The 10,526-nt window shown below is 44.1% G+C and overlaps 1 protein-coding gene across 1 annotated transcript in view; it reads left to right on the plus strand.

Annotated features, from left to right (window-relative positions):
* LOC128911676 (putative neutral ceramidase C) overlaps positions 1–9,990 on the plus strand; it is a 35,582-nt gene extending 25,592 nt beyond the window's left edge. Inside the window, exons 18-25 of the mRNA XM_054206956.1 lie at positions 864–958; positions 1,910–1,949; positions 2,748–2,843; positions 3,701–3,796; positions 4,435–4,584; positions 5,347–5,406; positions 6,111–6,199; positions 9,507–9,990. Of these exons, the coding sequence (XP_054062931.1) occupies positions 864–958; positions 1,910–1,949; positions 2,748–2,843; positions 3,701–3,796; positions 4,435–4,584; positions 5,347–5,406; positions 6,111–6,199; positions 9,507–9,696 (816 nt within the window). The 3' untranslated portion in view covers positions 9,697–9,990. The remainder of the gene's footprint in view (positions 1–863; positions 959–1,909; positions 1,950–2,747; positions 2,844–3,700; positions 3,797–4,434; positions 4,585–5,346; positions 5,407–6,110; positions 6,200–9,506) is intronic.
* The last annotated feature ends 536 nt before the right edge of the window (positions 9,991–10,526 follow it).

Consider the following 10,526-nt stretch of genomic DNA (forward strand, 5'->3'; position numbering starts at 1 on the left):
CAGGATGGTGCTACTGACAGTAAATTACAATTTATTCTTACCACTTTGTCACCTTCTGAGCATCCTTTTATGGATGCTCTGGCAGAACTCCTGCTTCTGACGTGCTTTACAAGGTTTTGTCATTCATGTTTTCCCCCCAGCAAATTGCTCCTTAAAAATCTTTTTGACTTGGAGTGGGATTTTGCATCTCATTTGGTGGAGCCATGCCACCCTCGAGCTCTTGTTGATCTTAATTTCCTTTTAACAGGCTTCTTGATTTTTACCTATATTTTTTTTTTTTTTGGAGATGAAGTGCTGCTGTAGTGTGCGTTTTGGCTGCTGCAGCACTGCTGCGTCTGAGTACGGTGTGGTCCCTGCTAAGGGGCAGTTTGAAGTCAGGGCTATGGTCAAGGGCTCCCTGAGCATCACCCTCAGGGTGACTTAGAAACTCTCCCTCTGCATCACAACTGACGGTGCACGTGCTCAGCTAACGAAGGGCTAACTCGCATTTCCCATCGCCGCGGGGCTCTCTGATCTCATGCATTCACTTTTGCTCTCCTGGTCAGATGATCAACCCTATTGATCCTAACACTATCCTTTCCCCATGCAGGTGAGGGGTTTCTAGGTGCTACCCTGACCTTATTTACCCACTTTGATTTAAGCTGCCCCTCTGGGAACACCTTTTTTGTTGCCTTACGTGTGCCTTATCTGTCTGTTATGGTCAGACAACTTGCTGCACATGAGGAGGAAAAACACTTTCCCATGTGCCTGTCTACAAAGTAAATTTATTTGCCTGATTTATGACTGTAGGAAGGAAAACACTTCAGCTACCTTTTTTTTGATACTGTCCTGAAATAGTCATATCAGCTTTTTTTTCACCCCAGATGACTCGGCCTCACCCATGGCACCCTGACATCGTGGATGTTCAGATTGCTGCCATCGGATCACTGGCAATTGTTGCTGTGCCCGGAGAATTCACGTGTGTATTTCTTTGCTCTTGTTCTATGTATTTCAGCTTGCAGCATTCAAACTACCTGTGACACTTCTGCATACAGGTAGAAAGGGGATGTAGGCTAAAAAATTGTCCCCGGTATATGATAGGTGCGTGGGCACTACACATATCTCCACTACATGTACTTTCTTGTATACTGTCTCTGCTGCTTACCTGGGGTTTCCCATTTTCTTCTCCCTTCTGTAAACTAGCCGTGCGAATGAGATGCAAACAAGTTTCCTGAATAATTTTAACCCTTCATTGCAAAATGCAGTTTCAATGAAATGAAAGGAACTTGTTAACTTTGATTTTTTTTTTTTTCATTCCACAAACACCATAATGATGAGTTGCACTGACTCTCAATGGTACGATGGTGAAAATCTGAATAGGATGATTTATTGACAGCACTTTTTTTTTTTTTTTCTATGCCACCCCGCCCAGGGGTGCCTCCAGGCTCACCCTGGCTGTGATGCTGTATGTGAAATGCTTAGAGGTGTTTTGATTGAGCCCATCGCAGGGGAGCCTTAAAGGATGCCGAGCAGCGCTGCAAGTGCTACGTGAATTTCTGGTGGGGTGCTGCATGTTCAACCAGAGATTCATAGAATCACAGAATGGTAGGGGTTGGAAGGGTCCTCTGGAGATCATCCCGTCCAACCCCCTGCCAGAGCAGGGTCACCCAGAGCAGGTGGCACAGGAACGCGTCCAGGTGGGTTTGGAATGTCTCCAGAGACGGAGACTCCACCACCTCTCTGGGCAGCCTGTGCCAGGGCTCTGCCACCCTCAAAGGAAAGAAGTTCCTCCTCATGTTTAGGCAGAACTTCCTGTGCTCGAGTTTGTGCCCATTACCTCTTGTCCTGTCCCTGGGCACCACTGAAAAGAGCCTGGCCCCATAGCTGCCTGCATTTCTGGAGACTGACCTTGTTCCCTTAATTCCCCTAGGACCATGTCTGGACGCAGGCTACGGGAAGCTGTTAAAAGAGTAAGTTCCTGAGGAAGAGGTTTCTCCAGAGCGCAGGGTATCTGGAATTTCACTTTTCTTGATTATTCTGGTTTTCCCTTTGTCTCCTCCCAGCTGGGATCATGGGTCTCATGCACCACAGATGTTTCCTTCTTACAATTGTTTCAGACACATTTTGCATGCGCTTACTGACATGCAGGAGAAATGAAGACCCTCCCCAAATCGATTGAGTTTCAATCCATTAAGCCAACATGAGCTAATTCAACTGGGATCCAGGCATAACTGATGCTAGCAGGAGTTTTGTCTGTAGGATGGAGGGTTTTAGCTCCTTAATCCCTACCGGCATTTTGCAACATGAGAAAAACTGGAAAAAAAACCCTGGCAAATGTATTTTTTCCTTTTTCCTGATTGATACATCCTATTCTCAGCTGCAGCCTAAATACCATCTTAATCTCAGATGCTGTCTCCACAACTCACTGAGCCTGTCTCGCATAGCTCTATCACCAATTTTTTTGGGGAGTATACAGCCATCATCTTCAAAAAAAACCCCTAAATTTATTAAATCTACTGGAGTATGAAGTCATTTCTCCTCTTGTTTTTGGAAAGTGAATATGAGACATTAATAAAGGCAAATTACACTTGTAGGGTTGCATTCCTGAACAACAAGCCCCCTCCCCACCATAATTTTGTATTCTGTCCTGGTTAATAACAATAATTACAACAACAACAGCAGCAGTAACCACCACCAATAATAACAACAACAATATAATTGTGCATTAAGCAACTGTTACAAGACTAGTGATTTATTTCCTTTCTTAGGAATTTGATTCTCACGGTGCAGCACGAATGGATGTCGTAATTGCAGGTCTGTGCAATGTCTACACCCATTACATTACCACCTATGAAGAATACCAGGTAAGTGTTAAAATTGCAGATTGAAGATGGCTAACTGAGCTCAGCTTTTGGTGATATAGGATGATAATTCATGTGAAATTATGTATGTTTAGAGCACTTTTCCTTTGCCACAAAAAAAAAAAGCTGAAGAATATGTGGCACAAATCATGAGACCTCCTTGTTTATTCTGGCACCGGTGGCGTGGTCAATGTGGTTTCCTGACCATAGCTCCACCATACTCCTCATCCATAGAATACATATGGATGCTTTAATGTCGAAATGGTCAGATGTACTGAAGGGGGAGCTCCTGTGAGTTCAGGTCTGTTTTAACAATCTCCTGATGACTTGGATGAATTAGAAATTATCTTTATAAGGTGGCAAAATTGCCAGAAGGAAAATTTGGAGATGTAGTGTCGTAAAGTTGCTGTGGAAAAATCACAATATATCATGCAAGACCCAGTTTTAAGAGTCCCCACAAGGCACTGTAGATGCTGTGCTTTGAGGAAGATGTGGACCATTGGATGGACTCCTTGATTTTGGAAACCCTAAACTTGAGAGGGAAGGTTGGAAGAACTGGGGTTGTCCAACCCAATGCGTTGGAGAGGAGACATCCTATATCATTAGCCCCTAAAAGAGTAAAAGAGCTGTGGTAATCGGAGGTGACAACTGGACCTCCCTGTTTGCGATGGATTGAAGAATGAAGAGTAACCTGAGATTGCAGCAGAAATACTTAGGCAAGCTGTTGGGCTGCCTCCCTAGTAGTAAGGGAGTAAATAAACCCCCGCAGGAATAGTGCTTATCTTGGAGCAGTAGGATGAGCTGTATAAGCTGCTCCAGAGTCATTCAGCCCCTTCTTTTCCAAATTTGTCCTTTTCTAGGCTCAACGATATGAGGCTGCATCGACTATTTATGGACCGCACACCCTTTCTGCTTATATTCAACTGTACAGAGGACTTGCAAAGGCTATTGCTACGGTAATCAAAATTTTCTATATGCCACGTGCTGCTAGAGATATTTAAGTCCTGTAAATGGTGATGGCTATATTTGTTCTTCAGTGAGGCTGCATGATTGCTGCTCTCTCTTTTCTCATAAGACACCTTTTTGAGAAATTCTCATGTGGTATGAAAATAATTCCTGTAATGGGGGTCTCATACCACTTGAGAAATTCTGGGGGGTTTTGTGGTTCAAAGTTTAGGAAATAGGTACCTCCAACCTTCCAGCATGGCCTGAAGTTGCTGCTTTTCTACCAAGAGGAATAAAAGTCCGCTACATTTCTGCCGTACATGGCAATGTTCGTTATCATTGTATCTGTGGGCCACATGAATGGGCAGGACCAGTGGGCTGACGCTGCCTCCTGAAGTCATGGGATGTTCTAGCAGTTGGGTTGGGGGGACCTCGGCAACAGCGGGTGTCCTGCAGGGATTGCTTCTGCATGCAGAGCCCAGATGAAGATCCTCTTGTTTGTTTTTACGCTCGCTTTATTGCCCTAGTTCTTAAAAATTTATCTAAACAATGGACTTTATGGATAAAGAGCCACGGCAGTGATACGATTCATCAGGGAGATACTGGTCATCTATATGTACGTATGATGAGCACACCTTCCCTCTCCCAGGATACAGTTCAGGATTTGCCGCATGGTCCAGAGCCCCCACTTTTCAACGTGGGTAACTTGACTTTGGTGCCTGCTCTTGCTGCCGATCGCACACCAGCGAACAAGACGTTTGGGGACGTGCTACAAGAAGTGAGACAACAGTATCAAGCGGTGAGAGCTTCAAGTATTTGCCAAAACCTGTTTAGGAAATCGTCTTTAAATTCTTATCCCCCATCCGAAAAAGTCTGTGTTTTTTAAAGGGTCGTGATGCTCTCAGACCAAAAAGGTCTCGTTGCTCTTAGTGGGCATGGTTGAAAAGGCAGAGATAGAGCATTTTCACGTCAGTGTCATTGTACTGAATGTGATTAAAATGGGTGAATGAAGGGGAAAACAAAAGCCTTTTATTCAACATGAAGAAGATTTCTCCTTCTGCTTCGACATAAAATAACAGTTGATGATTAAATAGGCAAATTTTGTACAGTGATTTCTTTGCAAGCAGAAATCAGGCCACCTTTGATGCCTCTGGCATGGAATATGAATGAAATAAAAATGTCAGAAAGGGTTCAGTTTTCAGTGCTCAAAATTTAGATAAGGTGTTCAGATCAAGGACTTTAATCTCATTGCTGTCTCTAGCAGTAAGGTAGGAAGAAGGCAGGGAGGCATTCTTAAAAATCTCACCTGTTTCCCTCCCTCTTTTACACAGAAATCTTACACGCTATGCTGGAGTTTATCCAGCAAGCAGGGCAAGTGGAATGGCAAAGCACAGAATACCAGTTCACAGTATAAATTGTCCACTGCTGTTGCAACAAACAATTTAAAACAAAACCAAAAAACCAACCAAACTACTAAAAAACTCCTATGGCATCTTCAAAAGATGTTCTTAATGTGCAATATGCTGCTCAGTCTTTAATATAAATCTCAATTTCCCTGCAGAGAGAAGTTGCTGAAGTAACTTTTGTGGGCGCAAACCCCAGGAGCTCCGCAGAGAATGCGGTAAATATAACGCAGCGATGCTGCAATTGGGGACATTCAGGATTAGTGAATATTTAGTTACTGCCTCTGCTGGATGCATTTTAATCTTTGACATTCGGGTTTCGGGAGTAAGACGGCGTGCTTCCAGTGCTCTTTTTTCTTTGCTGGGAGTTCAGAAGAAGATCATTTCCCCCTTCAGCACGCGCTTTGGGAATTCACACTACCAGAAAGCTTTTGGGGCAAAATCCTTAATCTGGTCAGACATAGCCCATTCCTGATCTCTTCATACTATTGAAGTCAGAGGCACCCATGTCATGCATTAGGCCAGACACTCTTTCTCGGTCGGTATCCTGTGCCATCCAGTCCTAGCAAGCATGGTCTCTAGTCTCCATCCTATCAGCCCGGTGCATTATTTTAGTAGAACAAAGAAAATTAGGAAAGTACTTAATTTGTCCCATCACTCATCTTGCATAGACATTGACAGCAAATACCTCACTTATCCATTCTCTTTTTAATGATCAAGTTCTTTACTCATTCTCTGCGTCATTTATTATCTTAAATTTGTGCTTTGTCAGTTAAATATATAAGCATTTTTGCTGGTAATTACCGCATTTGCCAGTAAAGCATGCAGAACCATAATCCCTTCTCCAGTTTAAAGTGACACAGAAAAGTAGGGATGTGGCTGACCCTTCAGCCTCTGGCTCACTCTGTTATTTTTATTCCAGACTGAACACAACTTCCTGATGGTGGAGAGATACAACAGAACTTCAGACAGCTGGCACGTGGTACGGAACGATGCCTCTTGGGACACCAGGTGGGTGTCGTGACCAGATTTCACTGTTCCACAGAATCCATGGAGTGATCTGAGTTTAGCCTGAAGGGCTTCATTTCAGAGCACCCAGACATAGGTCTTGTCCCTGCTGATGATGCTCTCTGGGGATAGGTCAGTTCATATTTGGGTGGTTAAATTGTCAAGACCACAATGATTGTTCTTCCCCTTGGGTCTAACTTCTGCAATGAAGGTTTGGGAAAGGTAGAAGGAACAGCTGAAAGTTCATGGTCTAAGTTGTTCACAGCGTACATCCATCCCTCTGCCGTACCGTGCTGGTGATAGGATACCAAATAGAAAACACAGGAATTTCACCACAGTAGGGTTTTCATAGGGAAAAACTGGCCAGTTTTGCTGTGCATCACAAAGTAGAAACAGTCAACGATTTTAAAAAGGTTTGTAAGAATGCAAATTTAAGATGAGAGATGTCGGTCTTAAGGAAAAATATCCACCAAGCAGCAAAGCTGGTGTCACCTTTCAGAGCTACACTGGAAGTCAGAACATGAAATAGGAATACCAAAGGCATCTTTTGTCACACCATTTGATTTCAAGTTACTCCCCTGTTTGAATAAAACCAGACATTTTCCCACTTGACTCTGCAACCTACCTGTCACAAAGCAGACGCCAAAAAATGTCCCTCTTGGGATCTTCTGACCTTGCAACATCCCAGTGCAAAAACATGGTCATGGAGGCAACGTTCTTGACAGCTTGGCTTCATGAGGAAAGTCCTCCTCTGGATTTAGGATGAGCATTTGATAGGGCACCATTCTCTTTGCCCAAGTGTGACCAGCTGCTCTCTAAACCTAACCGGGCAGCCAGGACTCTGGCTGTCCCAATGCAGGAGATGCTGGGGACCTCCACTTGGAGATCTGCATTTCTAAGTGCTTGCCCTCTGTTTAACACTTGCACTGTGTTACCATGTCACTCTCATTGATGTCACCCTCTCCAGTCAAGTTCCCTGCTGGAGTAAGGGAAATGATAGCCTTTTATCACCCATATATGTAGCCTTGCCTTCTTCCCTCCTATTCCAAAAACCCAACAGATTTCCCAAAATCTTAGAACAGAACACTGAAAATGTTTAATAACACATCACTTCAGAAGATTAAAAAAAATATGAAAGTGCAAAACTGGAAGAATATGCTGCCATGATGTTGGAAAGATGGGAATCTAGACACCTTATTTTCCTTCCTTAGAAAGGACAGACTCTCGACATCTGAAGGATGCTTAGGTATTTCTGCTGATAAGAAAGAGGAGCTGTTTGGCCTTTTCCTGCCTGAAGGGGCTGCCCAGAAGGCAAACCAGTGCAGACAGTAATGTCTCCCTTCCTGTTGCCCCAGGAAAATACCAAACACCACAAGAAAGGGGAAATGGCTCCGTTAAGATGACAATGAGTCACTTTTTACAATGTCAGTGTGTTAACCTTGAAATGTCAGTAATTAAGGCGATGAGGACAAGGAGAATCAAAAATTGTTACTGGGTGTTAGTGGAGTCAGACTGTGTTCTTTTAGGAGACGAGAAACTAACGTTCGATGCCATTGAATGTGCTGACATTGCAATAGGAGAGTAGCACAAGAGAACGCAATTATTTGTTAGCTTAGTGTTGCAAAGTGTTAAATAGATTATAGCTGCATTTGTAAAAATGCTTGTTTTCAGCGATCAAAAGATACGGAGGTTTACTTAAAGGAGGGGCAGATTTCAGGGAAAAAGATAGCTGTTATCTGCCCTTTGTCCTGCGCTCGCTGCTGCAGCAGGGACAAGCCCAGTGCAGACTTGCCCTTGCGCTGCATGCTGTCCTGGTGTTTGCAGTGCAGAAGTGTTTGGCCCCACCCTGCATCTGCCATGGAGGCAATAATTGCTTTCTTGGGGCTTTTTAGGAGGAGGGGGCTGAGTTAGAGACAGGAATTTGCCTGGCTCTGCCTTTAGCAAATAGCCAGCAGAGGTAAGACATGGTTAAATCCTCATGAGCTCAACTGTGAGAAGCCCCTTCCCAGGCGGGATCTGAGTTATGTTCCAGTTCCCGAGTCTCAGAGCAGCGGTCCTGTTCCACCGAGCCTGGAGGGCAGGATGGGGAGGAGGCCGGATGGTGGGATAGATCCGTCACAGCAGCGTTTTTAGGTCACTGCATTACAGCAAGGCTCAGGCTGCAGGTCTCCGGTCCAACCCAGCTCCCAACAGGGCCAACATCACAGCTACAGCAGGTGGCTTGGGGCCATGTCCAGGGGAGTCAGGGTGGTCCCCAAGGATGGAGATTCCCCACCACTTCAGGCCCTGTCTTGTCACCTCACTGTCTTCTCCCAAGACATTATTATCTTTGTCCCAAGACAAACCAGCACAATCCACAGCCAAAACCTTGGAACAAGAGCAACCAGGTGGATACATGGGCCCTGGGCCAGCCTGTTTACCAAACCAAATTTCCCACATCATTCACCATTTTTCAGTCATGGTGACTGACTGGTTTACAGACCAGTCATGTCTGTAAATATTTATTTCAATCTTCTCAGTAAGACTGGTATGGGCGAAACCTTTTATTACCATTGCCAATGAATCAACATATTTTGTTCATCTGCTTCCTTTAGTTAAAGCCCTGAAATGGGGGTGCTATCTCAGTAGGACTTGGTAACTCTCGTGTCTAGCCCGGATACAATTAGGAGGTTATCCAGTAGTGCTCTTCATTGGCAGCATCAAAAGAAGAGCAGGTTAATCTTCTTCAGCTCCCCGAGAAGTTGTCCATCACAACCGGCTGAAAAATCCCTCGCCTCCAGACGATGCGTGGCTTCCTGTAGAGTTTTGAGGTTGAGCAGAAGTGGTTTTGCACAGGGAGACTGCAGGTGAAAACGGGAGTGTGATGTGGAAATGGGTGCAAGAAGCCCTGAGCTCGACTGGGATAAGTTTTGCTTGCGACCTTCAATAAATATTCATCCTCTTGGTTCAGACTTCCCCCTGAGCAGGAACGTCTAAGCCGATGGATATTGCTCACGGAGGTCATGTTGTATAGGGTTATGATATGGAGTTGGGAACCTAAGAACACATTGTAGAAATATTCTTCACCTGCAAAAAGGACCACTGACTTGTTTTTCCACACTTCCAGATATTTTTCAGCCCTGAACGGTTTTGCTTGTCTTGTTGGTTGCTGCTCTGATAGCCTAAATATATGAGGAAAGGTTAAAAGAAGCTCTTAAAATATAGTTAACTGGAGTGGGTTTGTCTTATTCCACTAAGTGAGTTCTTGGGATAGTATAACAAATGAAAAGTGGATTTTCTTGCTGACTGCCCTTTCTGGTTTGTCTACTAGGTTTTATTGGACCAAAGGGTTATTTGGTCGGAGCAATGTGACTATTGAATGGCACATCCCTCCCGGCACAGAGCCAGGCATCTACAGGATACGGTACCTTGGGCACTACAAGAAAAAACTGTCCATCACTCACTCGGTCTCTATTCCATTTGAAGGCACATCTTCAGCATTCGAAATCACAACTCTGTAGGTGATCTCGTTCATTAATGGAATTGTTTCCTAGGAGCAGTAGGTTTGTTATCTGCGATGTTCACAAAGCATGCCTAGGAGTTTTTTTTGCCATCCCTCGAGCGCCGCTGGTCATCCTTTGCTGTGCAAAGCTTGACTTCCTGCGAAGTTTTGACTATTACCAGCAATTCGGCCTCACTAGTCCAATATATTCTCATTCAAGCAGTTCCCGTCCTGGCCAGATTTTGCTGCAGATGATTTTTATTGTAATAAAAGATGTAACTGTTTTTATTTAGTCATTAAACAAGTGCTTATTGATTATGAAGAGGCTCTCTTGGAGAGAATTAGTGCATATTGGGAGATAATCCAGACCATAAAATAGTCCATAAAATTGAGTCCAGTCCATAAAACTGGAAAGAGCTGCTGAGTTCACAACGCATCACAAGAGAAGACTCATCAATCGTGCTTGAAGTGCAAAGCTGACCTCTTAGGTAAAGGGAGAAATAGGATAGATACCCATCAGAAAGGTTTGAATGATATTTCATTTAATCATTCTGATTTAGAACATTTGGAGGATTCATTCTCTGAGTTAAAAGCCACCATAGACTACGGGTCGTGGGTGGGCAGCGGTGTCAGATGAAGTGAATTGCACATAACTCTCTTTAAATCGGTGGTCTCGGTTTCACAAGTGCCTGATAAAAATGGCTGTATAGGGTCCTACCTCAGAGGTCTCAAGTAAAGAAAGGAAAGCCAATCACTCGCAAAATAAAATATTGAAGCGGTTGGCAGTTTTTGCTTTCTAGACCGTGTTATTTTCTTTCACAATTGTCACTTCTGAACTGACCAGTGTGC

The sequence above is a fragment of the Rissa tridactyla genome, chromosome 6 (genome assembly GCF_028500815.1).
Source record: "Rissa tridactyla isolate bRisTri1 chromosome 6, bRisTri1.patW.cur.20221130, whole genome shotgun sequence".
In the NCBI taxonomy this organism is placed as follows: Eukaryota; Metazoa; Chordata; class Aves; order Charadriiformes; family Laridae; genus Rissa; species Rissa tridactyla.